Below are 22,871 nucleotides of genomic sequence, written 5' to 3' on the forward strand. Positions count from 1 at the left end.
ATTAATTATGCACAAAGTCAGATGAAATATATGTGCAACCCCACAAATTTTCTTTATCAATATATGTTCAGAAGCCTGGCTCCAACGTTACAATTTAGAATTGTGTTGTACGAAATAACCAAATACATCTAAATATGGTTTAACAAAATCAATTGGTTGAAATAACCAAGCTTTTCGAGTCTTTGTTCAATAAACATTGAAACCCAAGCTGTTTTCATCTTGAAAGCAGGAAACCATGCGGCTGCGAAAGGGTTAAGCAGAAAAAGGAAGACATGTTAACGCTAGGCATCGTGCACAGAAAAATCTGCAGGGTTTGGTTTCTATACAGTAGGAAATTCGCCTCGGCCGGCCTCCAGCCAGCAGGTTTTTAAAGCCCCCGTGTGCTTTAAAGAGGCACCACCACGTGCAGCGGCCAGGAGCGAGGTAAGGGTTAAGCGAGGCCCACCGCTCTGCCTGACAGGTCGGAATGGGAAGTCCACTTCGCGTTTTGGGATCCGCGCTCTTCACTTGTCTTTTGTTTGCTCCACATCTGTGTCCCCCTTCCCCTGGCCGCTTCCCCTCCCCTTCCCCCCTCCCTCCTCCTCCTCCTCCTCGGCTCTGAATGACAGGGCTCGGCATTGTTTGAATGCTGCTGCCCAAGCCCCGGAGGAAGGGGCGCTCTCGCAAGTCTGGACTCGGGCTCGGGGACGGAAATGTCTGGACCGGTTCCAGGGGGATCAGAGGTGAGTGCGATCGGGCCCAGGCCAGTCCGAGGTGGCTGAGGAGGGAGCAGATCCAGATCTACTCCCGGGGGGGCCGGGCCGGGCCGGCTGAGCAAAGGGCAGATCAGGACAGCTCCAGGGATTCCCAACCCCCCCCCCCCTCTCCCCTTTACACCCATCCAGGATCATTCGCTGCCCCAGCGGGTTAGCACGGGTCCAGTGTCTTTCCCCGGGGTTAGGATCGAGTAAGCATGGTATCGCTTAGGGGGGGGGGAGGGGGTCCAGGAGTGAGTCGTTCCGGACACCTCGCCTGGGCTACAGGGACGGGTTAGGCAAATACCGCTGTGGATCTAGGGGGCAAGTCAGTTCGAGACCTCCTTCCCCGGTTAGCCCTCTGCGCCAGGAACGGGTTAGCCAGGCTGCAGGACCAGCCGAGAGTGGGCTGAATCCGGTTCGTGCCCCCCCTCCCCCCCCGAGATATCGGGTCAGTCCACCCCTCCCCCACCGGCAGGGTTTTTCGCGGGGGGGGGGGGCGGTTAGTCCTGTTCTAGTCACGAAAAAGCATTTTTGAGACAGAAAGTCCCCTGTGGGTGTTCGGCAGCGCTAAGAATATCCGGGGGCGGAATAACGAGCGGGTAGAGCTCCCCCCCCCGTCTCCCATCCTGCGCTTTAAAGAGCTGGGGAGAGGATAGTAATCCGCCCCCACCTCACTGGGTGATAGGGGGGGGGCGCGCTGTGGGGGATTCTACCTGATCTTTTTCGGTGGGGGGCATAGACGGGGGTTTGTTTGTTTGGTTTTTTGTTTTTTGGAGGTGAGTCGCCGAATCTCCTCACTTGCCCGGGAGAAGGCGAGAGAATTGTCCTTTTACTTTGCGGCGGGGGATGGAAGCTGCACTGTCCCTAATTCCCCTTTTCTCTGGTGTAGTCGATGTGTGTGTGAGGGGGTGTTTTTAGTGTGGGGAGGGGGGGGGGCATGCTGGAGTTACGGCTTCGCCTTGGCCTACAGGGCTGTGAGTCTCCCCCCCCCCCCCCTCTTTCGGGCGGAGGAGCGGGGGCAGGCGCTGAATGGTGGCAGCTCCTCGCTTCGCTCCGATCTGTGGTATGCGAGGGGGGGGGGGGAGGGGAGACTATACCTGGGAGTTCCCCTTTTTTTCTTTTTTTGGGTGGGGGAAGCAGGATGCACTGTTTCAGGGCGGGTAGGGGGCGTTTCCCTTTCCTCGCCCATCGCCAGCGTATCCTTGACTGTTCCCTTGAGGGGAGGGGTACGGTCTCCAGAGCACGTGCCCCCGGGGGGGGGGAGAGAGAATGCGGGAAGCGGCAGCGCCCCCGCCCGTCCTCCTCCTCCTCTTCTTCCTCCTCCTCCTCCAGCCCCCAGGCCGTGCCCCCGCCCGATGCAGGAACAAAGAAGCTGAGGGCCTCCGGCATCCCCTCCCGACTCCGAGCGAGGAGAAGACCGGGTGGGCCCAAGTTGCTCCTCCCGCCATGAAGCGGCGGAACCTGATGCCCCCCTGCTCCCCCCAACTCTGAGCCAGGCTCCTGCATTTGGTGGGAACTCGTTGGGGAAAGAGGCGTGCGGCCATTACCAGAGCTCGCTCTCCCTCCCGCCCTTTCATTTCATGCACTAGCAAGAGGAGTTGGAGCTCTTTAATGCAGGAGGTTTTGCTCCCTTGCAATACACGAGAGTTTAGCAAACAGGGCTTGAATAGGATTTGGCTGTCATTTCTTTTGTGCTCGCTTTATTTTATTCTCGGAGGATACTCAAGCAGCTTTTATAGAAACGAAAGTAAGATGTCCTGAGAGCAAGTTGGGAACTAATGATTCTAGCCAAGGTCATTGGGGTCAAAACTTACAAATTATTTTTGCTTTCTGCTAAGAGGATTTCCAAGTTTTCTGAGGGATCATGCCTCACTTTATTTTAATATTAATTCCCTGCCCGCTTTTTTCTTAAAATAAAAAAATGGCCCTCTAGTGAGTGTATGTTAGTGGAAGGTTAAATGTCCTCAATGGCAAAGTAGCCTCACTGGCCCTCTTTTCTTCAATAAACATAAAAGTGCTTCATGTGTTTTCTTTCTGACCCACTAATTTAGGCAAGAATCAAGTCTGTAGCAGCTGTAGAAAGATATAGTTTCAGGTTACCTCAGAAGGTCACCTGCTTTATCCCCCCCAGTCTCCAGGTAAGAACCCTTGCATTTAAATCCTTCTAGACAGATGTTTATTTCAAAACCACTACCTTCATAGAACGATTTCCTAATGTTGACCCAAAATGTACTCTGCTGCTGTTTATGCCCGGTTACTTTGTTGGAACTGGGCTTTGATTCAGGGTCTGGGCACCCCTCAAATCATTCTGATTTCTAGTTGGGCATCTGTATATTTGGAACAAGATGCTACATGTCTGGAGCAACCATTCTTGTCACATTGACTGAAGTTATCTTGCTGGAATTGGACTTGCCCCAATATATGCATTTCTCAAATGTGATGCTTTTAATTACTCACCTTTCCAAACCTGTGATGCAAATGAGTTACTATACAGGAACAATAGGTAGATCCCACAGAGGTTTATAATATAATCCTGTACCTTAAGTATTTATTTATTTACTTATTAGTGAGTGAAGTGAAGTGACTTGCTTAAGGTCAAATGAAGCATCAGTGGGAAAAGCAAGATCTGAACCCCACCTTCCCTGATTCTCAGTCCATTTCTCCACTCAGATTACATTTGGTGTGGGCGTATCCTCTCCAGTCAAGCACAGTATCTGTATAATTGTTTTAATTTATTAACTTTTTGTTTGGTTAAAGGTAGAAAAATAGTTTAGTGGTACTGTGTCCAGGGCTGGAAAAGCCCCAGGAGCCAGGTCACCTAAGTAATTAAAATTTGGCACATTTCCTGTATCTGGTGCTTAAAATTTAAGAAAGCTAAAAATAAAGGGAAAATATATATATATACACTAAAAAGTGCAAAATAAAAAAGCCAAACAAAATAGTGTTAAAAAAAGAATGAATGTGAGGAAAAAATAAGGAAAATCATTTTTCTGGAGTTTATACATTTTTAAATTTGTGCTTAGGTGAAAACATATTTATGCAACATTTCTGTGTCCTCTGATGTATTTTGCAATAGTTTTGGAAAACAAAACTGTTAAGTGAGGGGACTTGGCCAAAGTAAAGTTTCTTAAAATGCATGGCCCTCTGTCTTTTTCAGGTAGAACTTGGGTTAATTCTGTTGGCTCCCTAATACAGGGAGAGGCCAGAAGTGTTGGACCAAGACCGGAGAGGCGGGGTGGCAACACACTAACGTGAAAAACCCAACACACGGAAAAGTGTCCTCTCCATGATGGTTCACTTGCGGGAGGTCATCAGGAGCTGTAAAACCAGAGAAGCCGAAGTGTGGGAGAGGAACATCAAGAAAAGAGGAAAGCCTCTAGGTTGTAAGACCAGATGAAAGAGCAACAGAGAGCCCAAGTGGATTGGAAAGAGTACTTTTAAGATGAGACAAGACTACTAGAATTTCATATTTTCAATATGTGCTATTTTTTTTCCTTTTTTTTTATGTTTCTGAACTTTTAAAGAAGAAAAGGACTAAGTGTGTTTCCAGCTGCCTACCTCAAGGTAGCACCCATATCAGGCTGTGCGGTGTACCTTGCATCACCCCGGCGATAGCTCTTGCCCCAAAACTCACCCTGGAAGAGAGAAAAGACCATGAAGAAACTACAGGTGCCCATTCATCCCAAGAAATCGGTGCAAGATGTTTATGACTTTACTGAAGACAAAAACACAATGGGTGGAAACAAAAATAATTCTGTGGTGGGGGACAAGGGCAATGCCGGCAATAGCTTGGAGGCAGACCCCGTGCCGCGGAAGAAACGGAAACGCTGTGGGCAGTGCATTCCATGCCTGAGGAAGGAGCCCTGTGGAGCCTGTTTTAACTGTGTGAATCGCTCAAAAAGTCATCAGATCTGCAAGCAAAGGAAGTGCGAAGAGCTGAAGAAGAAACTGGTGAGCGTCAAGAAGGCAAAGGTAGGTATTCGGAGTTTAGTTGTTTATCCTAAATAAATGGTTTGTACTTTTTGTCTTGTGACTGTGGTATGGGATAGTGGTTAAAGTAAACAGCTGTCAGTCTAGAGGATGTCAAGCTAGCGTAAACTTAAGTTTGTTTGAGGAGATATCTTTGCTTTGTTTGAAGTGACACAAGTGCGGTCAAAGTTTTTTTTTTTTTTAATAACAATTTTTTTTCAATTTGCATTAAATGCACCTTCTCAAGGCTCTTTCTGAACAGTAGACATCCAGGGTTAATGTCCTACACATTTATTACTTAATTTAAATGTATTAAATCCATGCATTCAGGGACAAGGGTTTGAAAATATGCCATGCCAGAGTGCCAAGCAGACCTATACTCCTACTGAAATAAGACCCCCAGTCCATTGAGTTCAAAATGCACTCACTGGGCACTTGTTCATGACGATTCACAAACTGCATATAGCATTCTTGAGCGAGAAAGCTTACTGATTGCCACCAACTACAGCTGTGCTTACAGCCCCTGCAGAAGTCGTGCCTCTCCTCCCATGGATTTCCTGTAGGAGGAGGGACTATGACGTATGAGCGCATGGTCTGAAGTTCCTACAAGCTGTCCAGCACACCTCAGGGGGAGGACTGGAGTGGAAGGAGAAGCACTAGAAGGTGGTTTGGGGAGGAAGATGCTGTAGGAACCAGGGAATGGGAATGATGCTAGAAGATGCAATTAAGAGTGCCTGGTTATGATTTAGATTTTTAGGTTTCTTGAGGGTTTAACCAGACAATGCTAAACAAATCTTGGGAAAGTTGACCAACTGTGGCAAAAGAAAAACTTTACTGATGCCGATAAGTTGATTGGGTGTATTTTACACCGTCTTTTATCTGCTTACCCAGTGTGTGTAGGAGGAATGTCCCAGGTGTTCACTTTTTTCTTTTAAGATTTGCTATCCCAATGTTGTAATCCTAGACAGAGGTCATCTTAAATGTATATATTTAAGGGCTAATGTAGTAATGCTGGCAGAAAAAGACCATATGGTCTATCTAGTCTGCCCAGCAACTTGCTTATGGGAATAAGTGCCTCTCCGTGCAGGTTACCCCCATGCTTTCTGTTAAGGGTAGTCATTCAAGGATGCTTTTAATGAATTGAGTTTAGACTCCAGTGATACAAAGTCTCTTTCAGAACATCTAGAGACCTCAAGTTGGAGCAGTTCATAAAAGAATAATATTTATCCAGTAATTGTTACGTGCAATGTTTGCTTGTGAAACTAAATTACCATCTGGACTGTGACATGAAACATCTATGTGTAAGGTGTGCCAATGGATGAGTGTAGGAACTTGGGAGCTCAATGAGAGTAATTGTAGAGAGAGCTATGTATACTACTAAGATTTTTTATTCAGTGAGCCCTCCTTTTTCAGTAGAAACTTGTCAGAGCCACAAGAATCTTGAGTAGAAGCCCCTTTGAAAACTGGGCTCCTTATGTTTATGTTTATGATATTTTAAAGTCAGGGAGTTTGAATTTCTGGTACTGGTGTGAGAAGGATTTTGAGTATATGTCCCTAGTTGCTTGTTTTCACTAGTTCAACTTTTCTCAGTTGCTGTCTAGACCACACATCTTCTTTACGAGTATCCTTGTGTACAGATGAATTACTGCGTTTTGTAGAATTCTAGTAGCCCTATCGGAACTGGATAAACTGGGCTTTTTGCAGGATGATATACTGTTTACTGGATCAAATTTGAAAAAAAAAGTACAACATGAGCTTTTGAGATCTTGTAGATGACATCTGAAAGAGAGAACCTGCTACATCATCTTATTCTAAGGTATCACAGTTATAGGTACACAAATTAAATTATGAGCAATGAGCTCTTTAGTTTTCAAAACAGAATTGGAGGCAAAGAGAAAATTATTAGCCTGCCTGAAAAATTAAGCATTTTATTGCATTTTTGAGCTTATTGGAAAAACTTTTGAATAACGTTGATCAGCATGCCTGGTGACCCTGTAGTTGTGTGGACTCCACAGTATAACATTCGTGTCATTGAGAATGGCTGTAACTTCTAGTGAAGCGACGGAATTTTGCTTTGGCCTCATCTTTTGTATGTACACGTGTGGCCAAAAAATGCTTTAGTCATCATTGGAAATGCAACCAAATCACTCAGTACAGGTCACAGAGAGGGCAGATGTCACAGGAGGCAGAGTGAAATTGAAAGCTTAAATACCAATCTGAGACTTTTGATTAGAGTAAGGGGGAGAAAAGATGAGTTGTTAGAAAGGACTTGGAAACAGAGAAGGAGGCAATAGGCATCAGATGAGAGAGATGCAAGGAGGGGAGCCAAAACTCCATCAAGAGTGGTAAGGTCATGGATGAGTTCATGGGGGGGGGGGGGGGGGACAGAACAAGTTAGGAGGTTTGGAAGGATAGTCCTGTGGTGTGAAGGAGGGGTGTCATCTTACCCTGAAAGAGATGGGGAGTTTGCAGTACCCTGTGGATAGGATATTTTGAACATAAGGCTTTCCATACTAGGTCAGACTGAGGGTTCATCAAGTCCAGCTTCCTGTTTCCAACAGTGGCCAAGCCAGGCCACAAGTACCTGGCAGGATTCCAAGGGGTAGAGAGATTCCAAGCTGCTTATCCCAAGAATAAGCAGTAGCTTTCTTCAACTCTATCTTAAGAATGGTTAATAGACTTTTCCTCCAGGAACTTGTCCAAAACTTTTTTAAATGCAGCTACACTAATAGCTTTCACCACATCCTCTGGCAACGAATTCCAGAGCTTAATTATGCATTGAGTAAAAATATATTTTCTCTTACTGAATAATACCATTTAAAACTAATACGTTCATTGTATATTCCCTGCTCTTTGTACTATTATTTGTTTACTCATTCATTCCACTTATTATTTTATAGACCTCTATCCTATCTCACCTCAGCCTTCTCTTCTCCAAGCTGAAGAGACCTAACCTCTTTAGCCTTTCCTCATAGGGGAATTGTTCCATCCCCTTTATCATTTTGTACCTTTTCTAATTCTGCTATACCGTTCTTGAGATGTGGTGACCAGAACTGCACACAGTATTCAAGATGAGGTCGCACCATGGAGTGATACAGAGGCATTATGATATTCTCTGTTTTTATCCTCCATGCCTTTCCTAATAATCCCTAGCATTTGATTCGTTTTTTTAGCTGCTGCTGAAGATTTCAATGTATTGTCAACAATGACACCTAGATCCTTTTCCAGAATGGCGATTCCTAATGTAGAACCTTGCATTATGTAACTACAAGCCGTTAAGCCCGTTAAAACGGGCTACATTACATTCTCCCTCTCCCCCTTCCACTTACATCCCTGACTCTCACCTCTCCCTCATTCTCCCTCTCCCCTCACTCTTCCCCACCCCCTACCTCCCTCCCACACACTCACCCACTCCTCCCTCCCAGTCCCTCCCCCTCACTCAATTCCTCCCTCTCAGTCCCTCCCCCTCACTCAGTCCCTCCCACTCAGTCCCTCCCTCTCACTCAGTCACTCCCTCCCACTCTCTCTCTCCATCCCTCCCACTCAGTCCGTCCCTCCCTCTCTCTCTCTCCTCCCTCTACCGCTACCGCCGCTGCCGCCCGCCGCCATGTTTTTTTTTTCCTAAGACTGACGTGCTCGCCCGCACATGCGCAGTAGAGCTGCTCTCTACTGCGCATTTGCGGCACGTCTGTCAAGCATCGTTTATCTAGTTAGATAATTTGGGTTACTCTTCCCCAAGTGCATCACTTTGCACTTGTTTACATTACATTTAATTTGCCACTTGGATGCCCAGTTTCCTAGTATGGATAAGGAGAGGCATTGTAGACATTGCAGTGTGACATGTTGGGTCTTGAGGAGGCCAGCAAGTAGTGAGTTGCTGTTTAGATGAGGATAAATAGGTTGAGGTGAACATCCTGGCAGAGAGAGGTCAGGTGTGATGTCTCTTGCAGTAATTGATTTTAAATATGTGATTAACTTTGTGTTAAGACACATATGATAGTCTACATTTTTTTTTTTAAATCTATCTATACCTATCTTGGAAGTCCTGGGGATTTGTAGATTTTTGCAGCCTGGCTTTATTATTCCCTAGTATGGACATCCTTGGCTTTCTGTGTATTCTCCACTCCTCAAAAATACTCTACTTAAGGTTTCACTCTTAATTGACTGACTAATGATTGAATTTATGTGCTAAATTAAATTCCTTCTTTGCATTTTGAACAGCTATTAGGGAGGCCTCTTCAAAGTAAGATTTTTGGTGTGATCTTTTTTTTTTTTTTTTTTGGTGGGGGTTGGGGGATGTTTGTAGCTGGAGGACATTCCAGGTTCATAAATGCACAAGAAGCTCTCCCTTTCCATCTCTAACACTTCTTCTCCCTGCAAAGACACCCTCCTCCTTGGCATTTTTTTGCAGTGGGGGAGGGGAAGGCAGCATGGGCTCAGCTCTGAGAGAAGGCAGGTTACAACCTGTGATTGGGTGTGCTGGAGAACAGGCCTTTAAACTCTGCTTTGTTTAGCTGAGAGGAGAGAGAGAGATACTGCTGGCCTCCGTATTGTAAACCACAGAGCCCAACACTAGTGTCCTTTATCCGGCACTTTGATACTGTTTTGGCATTTATTTTCTCATCCATACATTTTTAACATTGGGGTATATTTATTTATTTATTTTATTTATTTATTTAACAGTTTTTTATACCGACCTTCATAGTAAATTACCATATCGGATCGGTTTACAATTTAACAAAGGGAAAAAACTAGAGTAACAAATTCACGTAAACGAAAGATAACAATAAGTAGGAATAAGTCAAAGTTACAATCAACAGGGGGAGATCTGGTTTTATTTGAACTGTGTTTGACTGCATTTTTGTGTGATAATAGAGAAAAGCCATTTTTTTTTTCTGGGTATGAATAATCGCTGCATTACAGGAAGGGGTGTGGATTTTAAGTTGGTCTTGAACAAGGATGACAGTCTATATATATTTCTCTTATTTTTTTTTTTTGTCCTTTTGCATTCTATTCTTTTTTGACTCCTGGGAAATCGAGCAGCTTATCCATGTGGCTTTAGCTTTGTTTGCTGTTAAGTGAGATTTTGGTTTATGAGAGAGCTTTTTAGCTTGGTCTTGATTTTTTTTGCATACCTTATAAGATTCATGGCATTGCTGTTTCACCTGTTCCCATGATACATTTATGGAATAGTGAAATGGAGTTACTGGAAGGCAGTGCTTCCTATGTAGATAATGGGTAAGGCCTCGCTGTCTTCCGTGATCACTGGGTCCAAAGATTCGGGATGGACAGACTTGCAGTTTGGGCACATGTTTCCAAGCGGGATGGGTAACCCTGGGTGGTGGTGGTGGTGGTGGTGGCGGCTTTGACCCTTGGCATAACATTTCTGCCACTCCTGCTCATCCACCTTCTGTTACTTACGTGCAGCTCCGAAGAGCTGAGATCCTTATAGCAGACTCTTCCTCTATCTAGTGCTAGGAAGGCCCTCAGAAACCTCTTTCTTTCAGTCAAATGTTTCTCTAAAATTCTCCAACGATGGAAGGTAAATCGTCTTCCTAGATAGCTTGTTCCAGTGTTTAGGGAAAACTGTAAAGTTATCCAATGTCCCCTGTTGGGTCACAAATAGGATGGTGTGGTTTTGTTTTTGGTGTGCTTGTTTCGTGAAGTTCTGACTGTGACAGTCAGACTTGATTAGGAACTAATGTGATGGCAATTTGTTGTTGGGGGGACGGGACATGGGAGAGGTGGTGCCCACAAAAGCCACAAAATTCAGGTCAGCAAACTGGCAGATGTTGTTCAATTTGAAGCAACCAAGTTTCAGCACAGAGCAGTGCCCTGAATCCAGCCAAGGCTGAGATGGAGGAGCTTTACTGAGGCGCTTTTTTTTTTTTTTTTTTTAAATCTCAAGTTCTACTTTCTTAGGAAGGAAACGATGTGCATCGGTTTTGATCTCGTGCTTCTCAATCAATGGTCTTTCCCCACACTCCCACGTGTGCTTTCTGGCCAGCCTCTTCTGCTTTTTTGTGACATCAAGAATGCTTCCTGCAGTCCTCGTGTGCTGGGAGGGGGAGGTGACAGCCAGCCAGAGCAGGAAAATTCAAGTGAGGCTATGACAGCATTTTTAGGCTTGAAAATCCATTTTCTAAAGGCATCAGATGCTTTCCACTCCATGAGGGGGGGGGGGGGTAGGGATATGGGGGGGGGGGGTGGAGGGATGGTATGGGAAGGGAGGTGACTTGGTTCTAAATGTCACAAGATCTGAGATGGGCAAAAACATTGGAATGCCTGGAAGAGGAGTCACACAGTCAGCAGCCATTGCATCTCTCTGCCCCAGGCAAAAATATTTCACCTCGGTGTTTTATCATCATGGAATTTGTCAGTTTATGAATATAAAACCCCCATGGCATGGATATTTGTCTCTTTGTCAAATGTTTTTTTTTTCCCAGAGCTGAGAAACTGTGTGATTTACTACTAAGCATGGTATTTGGCTTTTGGGAAGAGCAGGGAGGCAGGCCTGCAGGTTTGCCTTGAACTTGATCTTTCTCAGTTGGCATATTGAGGACTTCCAGTTACTGGCACTCGGGCTGCAGGATCACACAATTCTCTGTTTTTCCTTTTTAGTTATTGGGTGTGGGGGAGGGGGGAAATTGGACTGGCAGATTCCTCTTGCTTCTTTGGGCTTCTAGTTCTGTCGGGACTGTTCTGTGTTGGGTTATGGCGCCATGAACCTCCATTTACAACTACGCATGTTTTTATTTCTTCTCCTCTACTTTGTCTACCTGCCAAAACTCATTTGAGCCCGTCACTGAAGCAACCAACCATGCACCAAGGCTCCTTCCAGAGTCCTGCAACCATGAGCCCAAAATGCAGCCACTAGGCGTCGTTTTTGAATGATGGCTTGGACTCCTTCCTTCTAAGGGAGCTGTGAGTACTGCCTCCACAGCATTGCAGGCCAGTCCTGGAAGGAGAAACCTGGCCCAAGCATTATACCCAGATCTTCTGTGTAGCAGCACACAGCACTTAACCACTGACCTGACCAGCAAAGGCATCTATTCTGGTGGCATCGTAGTATTTCTGAAGGGACGCACAGAATTTAGGCAGCATGACTACCCCTGTGGAGGTGTTGCAGAGCCGCTGTTGAGACGGCATCAGTCTTTTCCTTAAATGCAAAATATCCCCATTACGTGAGGCAGGTTTTTGGTAATCAGTGTCATGTTCTGGGAATTCTAGCATCTATGGTTGCAGCACAAATCTCCTGGATAAGCTTCTCTGTGTGTGACCAAGCTTTGAAAATGTTTCATTTTCTGTGAATGCAAACACCGGAACAGTACATCAAGCTGATGGAATTTTTTTTTAAATTGATTTCAAAATAAATGATTTTTGTCTGATTTTATATATATATATATATATATATATATATATATATATATATATATATAATTTCTTTATTTTATATTCTACCAGCGGTTCTCAGTCCTCAATCATCTATATTAGTGTAAATGTGTGCTTTGATTCTCTTGAGATGATGATTCGTTTTCAGAGACATCATTTGATAATATGACACACTGGTTAGGACATGTCATTGAGAGGACCAAGGCAGCTACAGATTTAGGCTTGCATAAACTGTTCCTATTTTAGCAAAAATTTCTAACACAGTGTTATCTCTAACAGTTTCTCAGTGACTGCTTGGGAGATACTTGAACATACTTTTTTGAATCAGTAGTGTCCTTGTGTCCCTATAATATTATCTGTTCAGAACCAGCAATGATTCTGCAGCTGGAGTGATGCCTCTTCAGAAATAACTGGGTCTTTTGAGGACGCTTTTTATTCTTGTAAGATATCCCACATGATCAGCAGTGACTTTGTAACTGAACTGAAGCTTCCTGTTGCATATCTGCCAGGCAAGAGCAGTGACTCTGTAGGAAGGTCGAGTGTCATAGAACAGGTTGGCCCAAAATAGCAGTGGCTTTGCAAAAGTGTTAAATGCACTTTTAATCCCAAGAAAGGACAGCAGGTGACACCCGCTGCCTGTGTGGCTGTCTGATTGTAAAATGCATTTTACTAGAGCGGTAACACTGTTAACGTATGCCACTACTTCCCTGTATGGATACTGCATCAATGCTTCAGGGATTCCATACAACATCTGGAGTTGAGGTTAGGTTATTGCCTCAGGAAGATAAAGTGGCAAGCTCGTGGTCCTACACTCTGTGGCATTTGGGATTAGAACTGAGGTACAGGGAGATGATGACTTCCTCAACTAGGTTGCACACACAGAACTCAACATAATATGAAAAGCAAGTGAAATTGTTTGCCGCCCTTCAGAGCACATTTTGTCTTTACTCACGAGCTAACAAGTTAACTTCCAATGCATTAAGTTAATGGTATGCTAATGTATTGGGAGTCAAATGTGTGCACAGATATGCCTAGCCACACACAACGTGCTTTATGCATTGAAAACATGATTTGTGCACAAATCCTCACAGCATAAACTCTAAATTTAGCCCCACAGATTAACACTATCCAAAAGCTTTACTCTGCCTCTTACCAGGAGTTACATTTCCTGCATTAAGAAAACATGAAGGGGCCGATGCAATATCGGCGCATAGAAAGGCGGGCACTCAACGCTTAGCGCCGCCTTCTTAATGCACGCCCAGCCACCTCTCCCGGGGACCCAATGGCATATTTAAATGACCAGCTGCGCTAGGGAAAATTGTGCGCCCTTATTGCGTCCTTGACATTGGGTGCCTGGGAGACATGGCTGGGCACCCATGCTTGACCTGCCCTAAACTCCCTCCTCCCAAGGTCTTGCCCGAAAGGCCAAGTGGTCAAGGTCAGATTTGGGGGGGGGGGCGTTCAGTACCTGAATGGAGGTCCTTAGGAAAGCCCTTTGAAAACTTCAGATCTTCTCCTTCCTGCAGGCCGAGAACCCCTGCTGGAGAACCTCTTCCGACAGGGCTGTTCCCGATTGGTCCTTTTCACATTTGTCAGTGAAAAGGACCAATCCCCTTTCAGGACAGTCTTCTGAAAGGTGCTTGGTCTTTTCACTGACATGTGACAGTGAATGGACCAATCAGCAATAAGTGAAGGAATGAATAAATCAATATTAAAGTGTCGGGCAGGCATTAATTTCTGAGCACAGAAATATACATTTTTTTTTTTTTGCATTGGGTGTGAATAACTAATAGCTTCATTCATATGGATGTGATGAGCGCTATTAGTTTCCCTGCGCGTTGGATACACATTGTGGAGACGCTAATTCCCTTACTGCATAAGGGGATTAGGTTGTGCCTACACAACCTGTGTCCAACTGCGGGTTAAACAGTGCGCTTGGCTCTGAAGTAAGCAGGCGAGCTTCTTTGCAATGGAGTAATAGCTAAATGCTTTGATTTGCACGGAGAAGTGGTAAGTTATGCACACATTTCTTTACTCTGGTTTGTGCACACATCTTTCTGTTCTAAACTTTTTAAGTCGGAAGTAAAGTTGTTCACATAACCAAGCAGGCCTTGTTACATCTGCCCAACAGTTATTGGGAATGCTGGATTAGAGCAATTATTTCACTCAGAAAATATTAAGCTGTGTGTAACATTGAGCTCTTCTGGTCAGTGATGTGTATTGAAAAACAAAATAAGCAAACTGTTTCAAAACCTTTATTCAGAAACGGTTAAAGGAATAAAAAAAAAATCAGTTCCATATCATCATCCAGAGATTCCGACTGTACTTAAAAGGAAACCTGTACATTGTATATTTTTTATTTAAATTTCTAATGAGTGGTGTGGATCACCCCTTTTGTTCCCTTGCCAATCAATACAGAAAGCAATTCTCCTGTTCTACAATGCCAGCACTTGCTTTAGGTACTGCCTCTAGGTAAAGAAAAAGATCTTGGGGGGGTGTCCTGAGAATAAAATGCCACATTAGAGTGCTTTTATAGGAGGGAATCTGCTAAAAAACATAATTTTCCCTCCAGCTTTTATCTTTTCCGCTCATTGTGTGAAATGTCTATTGGGGACACCTCTTCTTCCTCTCTTTGCTTTTGTCTGTAATTACCTGGCCTGTGCCCTTTTTTCCCCCCCCCCCTAATGCAGGAATGTATGGATTCTGATAGATCATTGCTCCTGCAGGAGGGGGGGGGAGGGGGTTAATGCCTCTGTAATTGAAAGAAGATAAGAGAAAAACTCAAGATTGTTGGCTAATGATAATGAGATGCCCTGTGAAAATGTTCAGGCCCCCCTCACAGATTCCCATATAATCACCCAGGCGCATATTACAGCTGTTATGGTGACTACTGAAGGTGCAAAATGGGCTGGACAGGGATTAGTACCTAAGGCAGTGAAGCTGCTCTCCATTTCTGATCCCTATCAATTCTTCACCCATAAATTTTAAAGCCACAGTGCTCCAAATATCAACTTGCCCGCCCATTCTTTGTTTTTTTTTATTGCTTCCCTTTATCTTTTTACTCCTAGGTGTCCTTTCTTGTTGTCTTCTCCTGGTGGGTATTAGGGGTTATTTTTCACCAGGTAGTTTACTCCTGGACTGAGAGCCTAGTGCCATGAGACTTCATTTGCAGCTACCTGGGGATTTTTCTCTCTTTTCGTATTCTCCTTGATGAAGCAGGACAGATCAGTTACACAAATCAGGTGACATCACTTGATAGTGCTGAGGTGGGAGAGCGCTCTCAGAGATCAGAAAATTCTACAGAGCCTCCTGTGCTGCCGCTGCCGCACGAGTCCCCCTCCATCCTTTTATTTTTTTTTTCTTCCACGCGGGCAAACAGATATGTTTGGCTCAATTTTTCAGTTGCTCATCAGTTTTTTATTCAGTTTTTTATTATTTTTTTCTTTGCAAGTCTTAGCAAAGTCAAAGTCATTTTTTTTTAATCTGCAATTTTAAAGAGGGATGAAACTATAACAGGGCTTCAAAAAGATACCCCTGCTGCTCATTTTTTTTTTTTTTAATATTTATTTATTCGGTTTTAAATAATAACAAAGCATCCACTTTGTGAAAGAAACACAGATGTGACAAACAATACACATAAGTAATAATTTTAAGAAGAAACGATAGCATCTGCATTAGTCCCCAAATAAAGGAAACCTGGGGGAGGAGAAAAAAAAATATTGGAGGAGATTTATCAGAAACAAATTAGGAAATGGTCCAAGAAAACAAACCGGTAGCCGATCCAAGGTGGCTGTAGGCAATGAAAACGAGTAGATGGATCGGAGTAAACAAGAATTTTATTCAAGCATGCCCGACTCTGGCCGAGTTTCGCTCAGAGAGCTGCCTCAGGGGCTTACAAGCCACATCAGTTGGCTTAAAACATCACAAGTAAAATCAAGTTGAAATGGCACGAAGAGTTTCTTAGGTTTTGGAGCAAGCTCTGAAAATACTGGTATTGCGTACCAATCAGTAACGCTTTCGAGGAGGAGAGCTCACATCGTCAGCATTCAGCAGCACCCGCTGTCTTTGGATCATTAAAACCAAAGACAACGACAAACCTTTTCCGTCAGAAAAAAATCAACAGAACCAGAGGTCACGATTTGAAGCTCCAGGGAGGAAGACTCAGAACCAATGTCAGGAAGTATTTCTTCACGGAGAGGGTGGTGGATGCCTGGAATGCCCTTCCGGAGGAAGTGGTGAAGACCAGAACTGTGAAGGACTTCAAAGGGGCGTGGGATAAACACTGTGGATCCATAAAGTCTAGAGGACATGAATGAAGAGCGGGTGGCTCGCGGGAATGACGGCTACTACCTGCAGATAATACCCTTATTCAATAAACATACACATGGTTAATGTGACTCCAACATTGCTCTAAGCTTCAACGGCAAGAGGAAATGTGGAAAAAGATTTGCATTCACAAAAAAGCGGGGCGTAGCTTGCTTGTTACGGCGGTTACTACCCCAAACCAAATAAGCCTGATACTTCACTTTCAATGCATATCCAGCATAGCTCTCAGCTTCAACGGCAGGGGGAATGAAGAAAGGTGGATCTATATACAGACAACAACCAACAAGGACTGAATTACATAGTCTGGGTAAACAAATAAGCATGGGTGTAGCTTGCTTATTGCGGCGGTTACTACCCCTAACTAATTAAGCTAGATATTTCATTTAGATACAGTTCCAACACTGCTCTCTACATTAATGGTGGGGGTGGAAGGGAAATACAACCAAAAGGTTACTAAGAGCCAAGAGAAACAGATAAGTATGAGGAAAAAAAAAAGTGCGAAGCTTGCTGGGCAGACTGGATGGGCCGTTTGGTCTTCTTCTGCTGTCATTTCTATGTTTCTATGTAACTGTTCCGATACATAAAAAAAAACAAACAATCATTATTGTAGCTCACAATTCATTTGCAGGGGTAGGTCACACGTATTCCTTGGGTTTCTTGGTGTAAAGCCAAGAATCCCTTTCTTCATTTTTTAAAGATCTGGAAAATATCCTCACTTTTTGACCCATAAACAATGCATTGAAATTCTAAAACTAACTTTTCATAACTGAGCTTAGATCATATTCTGTTAAAAAAAAAAAAAAAAAGAAACCAATAAAGTAGCTCTCTTAGAAACCTTATAATTGGAAGATTCAAGAAAAGCGGTCAAGTTGGCATCTAAATCTTGGTTTTGATTAGGAAAGCGAGATGGCAAAAAATAAACTTTGTCCACAGAGGGGTAGAATCAGAGGAAAATGCCAATATATCCAAATGATATCTTTTAAATGTAAGACGAGGAATTTCATCCACTACCCTTGGAAAGTTTAACAGATGTAAGTTCAAATGTCTCCATTTATTTTCTATATATTCATATCTTCTACTCAGGAAATTACAGCCTTGCATAATTGAAGCTTGCACTCTTTTAAGGTATTAAAACTCCCTCTTCCACTTCTTTAATCTTCCCTGACATCTCTTGAAGCTGAGAGAGACTTTTCTAAGAAATATTTCAACTTGACGGGAAACAGCAGTTACCTTTGAATCACAAGACTTAAAGGCTTTTCCAAGGTTAACCATAAGATCCCAGAGAATCTAAGGTAACGACTGCCGGCTTCTCTGGAGAAAAGAAGACCCCGCTAGACTGAAAATCCAGAAGAGAAAGGCAAACTTCATCCTCTGACATGGAGAGGGCCGTGCCATGTCCAAACATTCCAGGATTGCTTCCCGCCACTGACAGGAGCACTTGAATGGGGCTTCCACATGCCCCTGCTCCCTCATTTTAGGCAGCAAAATTGACCTTACCTGGATCCGTCGCCTCAGCCATTGAGCCACAAACTGCAGGCGGAAGCCGGTCATCTAAAGGGCTAAGGGATGTTTCGTCCACTGCTGGGGTAAGCTGTCCAACGTTTACCTCTGCAACAGGGCCCGAGGCCCCTTCCAACACGGGGTACAAGCACTGTTAGACAGTAAGCTGCCGCGAGGGAAGCGTGGGCTCCCAGGGAAAGAGGCTGACTCTCCCTTTCCGTTTAGAAGGCATAGTAACTCCTAGAGAATACAAAAATTAGAGGAAATAGGGGAAGAAGCAGGCTAGCATTCAGGCTGCCATCTTGACCCCTGCTGCTAATTTAAGACCCCACTCTGTTAGGTGTCTCAGTGCTTCCCATGATGTATCTAACTGTGTGGCCTGTGCTCGTATGTCCTGAAGGGCCAGATCTAGGAGCTATATATGTAAGAGACTTTCTACAGTGCCCTCAAGCCTCTACCATAGTGGTAAAAAGGAAACCATCTCTGACTGAGAAGCCATCACCCAAGTCGGGGGAAAAAAAAAAAAAGGCTTGGTCTTCTCATAATCTGTACTATGACCCGGTGAATTCTTGGTGTGGACAGCTTTCTCCCTCCAGAAAAGGAGGTAAGTGTTGCACTCGGGGGTGGACCCCTGTCCTGTGGCAGTACAGGGACTGGCCACAGGGGGCAGAGCACAGAAGGAGACAGCGCCGGTGTAGGTCTTCACCACTGGAAGCCCGAGGTCCCCCCGGGAGGAGCCCATAGGGACCCGGGCTGCTGGGACTTAGGTGGGCCTCGCAGGGTCTCCTGGGAATGTCAGAGTCCGGCGTACCCACAGACACTAGGAGAGTGCTATCGGGTTCGAAGCTTGAAACAGGTTGGAGGAGAGCGAATTAGAATAGAGTTGGTGAGGACAAGGCTAGGGACAGAGCCAGAATCAGGCAAGGTCAGGCGAGCAGGGTCAAAGTCCAAGAATCAGCCCGAGGAGTGGTAAACAATGCAAGGGTCGAGATCCAGAGGTCAGGCAAGGTCGAAGAGCAAGCTGAGGTCTTTGGCAGGTGGCAGGCAGGCAGGTCAGGAAGAAGCTGAGGTCTTTGGCAAGTGGCAGGCAGGTCATGAACAAGCTGAGGTCTTTACCAGAAAGTCAGTCCTAGGTAAAACCAGGGAGACGAACAACGAACACAGGAACAAGCAGGACAAGGAAGCAGGTACAAGCAGGAACGGAACTGAAACAGAAGAATCCTAGAACGAGACTAGGAAAAAGCAAGCAGGAACACGAGCAAGGGCAATCTCAGGAACAAACCGACCTGATTGCCAAGGCAAGGAAGTGAGGCCAGGAACTTCCTTATAACATGGGTTCAATCAGGGTGCGCCGCGGAACTAGGCCCCGCCCTGGAACCTACATCAGGGCGCCTGGTCCGCGTGCGCGGCTAGCTGCTGAGACGCCGAGGCCTGGCATGAGGCCCGGTGCACGATTGAAGGCCCGGCGACTGCCGCTGCGGGACGCTGGGGCCTAGCCAGACTTGCAAGGGCCGCGAGGGAGACAGGACCGGGACCCGCTGTGTGACCCCAAAGGTGAGCGGTCCTGTGCGCGGGACGACTGTGGGTGGGGCGTGTAACAGTAAGTCGCGTTCTTTGGTGCTGAAGCATACAGGTGCTGCGCTGGCAGGCTTCTTCTGTGTGGACAAATTGATGTGGAGACAGTTGCTGTTAGTGGAATCTCTGTTCGACATAGACAAATTATCAACACCATCAGTAAGTAAGGGTACTAAAATGCTTGGCACAGGAGGCGGGAGGGATCATTCTGAAACTTCCCATATAAACAAATCTTCAACACTGATGTTTCTAGTATTTGAATTGAAAAATTCTTCCACTGTGGGTCTTGTAGCAAAATGCCATTCCTTTGTAAGGAAGATGTGGCTGGATTTGATAAACAAATAATAATTTTGCTGATATTCTGCTTCTCTATCAGTAGAATAGATGCCTCCAATTTTAGCCTGACACCCAAGTTTGAGCATTATTCCACTATCCCAGCTGATCAGTTTAGGGAAGAAGTAACCCAGTCTCAGTTACAGCCTAAATCTCGTGGTTCATCTTCATCTAGGGCTGGAACTACTTTAGTGGATCCTTCTATATTGTCTGACTCACAGGAGGAATCTGAATCCTTTTATCTTTCTCTGTTGTTCCATTCTGATGGACAATTCCACTGATCTCCCATTGGATCCCTCTCCACAATTTCCTCCTGAGGGTACATCATACCTTGCTTTTATCCACAAGATGGCCAAAGAAATTCCATTCACTTTGCAGCAGGAGACAGAGCCTAGAAAAGATATTTTGGCTTATTAAAGTACATTCAAACTCCAAAGCAAGTAGTGACAGTTCCAGGCCATAGACTGCTATAAGAACAGCAAGCAAGAATGTGACAAACACCTTTATGCTATAAGTTTCAAGAAACAGACGATGGCTCAACAAATAAAAACCCTGTCTCATGTCCATAACCCCCGCTGCAAAACGTGGGTTAGCGCGTCCAATCAAGTGCGTAGGTAACAGAACTCATCACATGTAAATTCATGTTGATGAGGCTATTACCTATCTTCCCCCCCCCCCCCCCTGAGGTGCACATTTTATCCCATGAAAATTAATGCCTGGCCGGAGCAGGCGATTAATTTTTGAGGAGCCCAAAAAAATAGCAGAAAAAACTGTTGCGATATTAATTCAGGAAGTGAACTAGTGTGCTGGCGGTCATATTAGGAAAAGGGACACTTGATTAATGAGCGGCCATTTTCCTAACCCGAGGCTGTGCACAGGTTAAGAAAACAGATGCTGATATATTTGAGCGTCCATTTTCCTAATCTGACCCCACCTTTCCTGGGCGACCACTGCTGAGGAGGCACTGGGCCGCACAGTTCATCCTAGTGCCTCCTTTTTATCGCGGCACCCATGTGCCCAGGATCTGCACGTGTTAAGGGAGCGAGTGCTCATGACTGAGCACCCTCTTAATGCACGCTGATATTGCATAGGCCTGTTAGATATCAGATGAGGATGTAGATATCTAGGCCATTAAAAAGTACAGCTCCCCAATCATTCAGGGATGGTAGAATCAGCTTTAAAGAAGGCAAAGCAACCTAAAGAACATGCTAATACTCCTCCTCATAAAGATGCTAAATTGTTGGATAGTATAGTAAAGAGATTTTTTTTTTCCAATTAGCCATGTTAAATTCTAGGATAGCTAGCTGTCAATTACATATGGTGCAGTACATGCATTCTTGGCTACAGAAATCACAAAATATGGCAAAAGACCTTCCAGCAGATTTTAAAGCCAGGAGTTGTCCAATAAGCTGAAAAATGTGGTAAGCATTGGAGTTCAACTTATAATGCATATATTGCTACTTCTAGGACATCTGTAGTAGCTATTAAGCCCAGAAAACTAACCTTGCTCTGAGCTTCAGGACTTTTAGAAAAATGTGCATGAAAAACTTGCCCATGCTCCATACACAGGTGACTGTCTCTTTTTAAGAAAAAGTGAAAAGAAACAGTAGACCTTATTAAAGATCATCGTGCTATACACCTTACCCTGTCAGCAGTTACTGCACAGCCTCAATACTTCTGCTCAAGAAGGTGATATCAACCTTGTCCTTTTCAGCGACCCTGTCCTCAAGCAGCAACAGATGAGGCTGTGTGTCAGGAGCAAAAATACAATCCAGATCTCTGCAGCAAATACAGTCCAGGTCAAACCCTATTTTTTTATTATAATATCAAGAAAAAGTTCCCTAAAAGACTTTGATCAACATCTCGGGGGAAAGGGAGGTGTCACTTCCTGCTAGTTATGGTCTTTAATAGACCATTTGATATTTAAAGACCATAAAACAAGGATACCAATTTAAATTTCAAATTTGCTTCACTAGACAGTCCTCCAAAGAGGTAGAACAGCTCAAACTTCTATAGTGAGAGTTGTCAACCCTCCTCTTGGACAGTGCTGTGGAATCTGTTCCAGTGTTCCCGGTTATGTGGAACATCTTTCTGTTGCGTCCGTCGGTCTCAGACGGCTGCGACCGCTGTGCCTCACCTCTTTTCTATCTTTTTACTCCTCCCTTGGAAAGATGGCTGCCTCCGCTGCTGATTGCCGGAACCTTCGGCGTCTCCGAGATAGCATGGGCGTCCCCGTCCGCCATGATTCTTCCTGAGGCCTCCTAGGCACGCGCATGCTGCCTACGCTTTTGAATACGTCATGGTGGGAACCTCAGGGGCATCCCCACTGCATGACGTCAGTACCTCTGGGTATTTAAACCTCAGCTCCGCTCCAATACATCGAGTTAGCAAGGACTTCGGTTTTGCTACTCTGATCGCTTCTAAGCTGCTCGCTTGGATTCCTCGCTACCCTCCGGGGTATCTCACTCCTACGGAAGCTCTGGGTACCCGCTCCTCGGGGGCCTCTCACTTCTATCTGCCCTTCGGGGTTCAACTGCCTAACCTAAGGACACCCGCTCCTCGGGGGTCCTGTCTGCTTTCTTTCAGGAACCCTCTGCTCTCCTAGGTACTCGCTTCTCGAGGGCCTATTCTGCTCAGGGTATCCTGCACCTCGGACCATGGGTCTTTCTCTTCATTCTACTACCTAAGGAAGTTTATCAGCACTGCCACTCTGTATCTCTATGCTCCAGCTCTTCCTATTCCACCATTCAGATTCATGGCCTATCCCCCGCTGCGGAACACTACCGGACCTTTGCTACATCTGGGTGAGACCTTCATCTACAGAGACTGTCTGAGCTTACTGCGATATCACTGGACTACAGTACTGTCCATTCTTTGGGCAAGATTCAAAAGCAGTATAATAAAGCCTTCTTTCCTCAGTATCTGCTTACTAAGAGTCTAGCCAATTGTGGTTCCTCACGGGGCCCCTCCCCATGGGAGGAGTCATCGCCACTTCGACCAAGAGTCCACAAATATGCCACAAACACAACAACACTTTCC

At 44.9% G+C, this 22,871-nt stretch overlaps 1 protein-coding gene across 2 annotated transcripts in view; it reads left to right on the top strand.

Moving 5' to 3' along the window:
* The first annotated feature begins 449 nt into the window (after positions 1–449).
* TET3 (tet methylcytosine dioxygenase 3) overlaps positions 450–22,871 on the top strand; it is a 240,659-nt gene continuing 218,237 nt past the window's right edge. The window contains exons 1-2 of one of the 2 annotated variants that reach the window (XM_029604150.1): positions 450–722; positions 3,895–4,709. In XM_029604150.1, coding sequence (XP_029460010.1) covers positions 4,392–4,709 — 318 coding nt within the window. In that variant the 5' untranslated portion in view covers positions 450–722; positions 3,895–4,391. Of the gene's footprint in view, positions 723–2,013; positions 2,876–3,894; positions 4,710–22,871 lie in introns of those variants that run through there. The other variant, XM_029604151.1, reaches the window with a different exon arrangement.

The sequence above is a fragment of the Rhinatrema bivittatum genome, chromosome 5 (assembly GCF_901001135.1).
Source record: "Rhinatrema bivittatum chromosome 5, aRhiBiv1.1, whole genome shotgun sequence".
Taxonomy (NCBI): Eukaryota; Metazoa; Chordata; class Amphibia; order Gymnophiona; family Rhinatrematidae; genus Rhinatrema; species Rhinatrema bivittatum.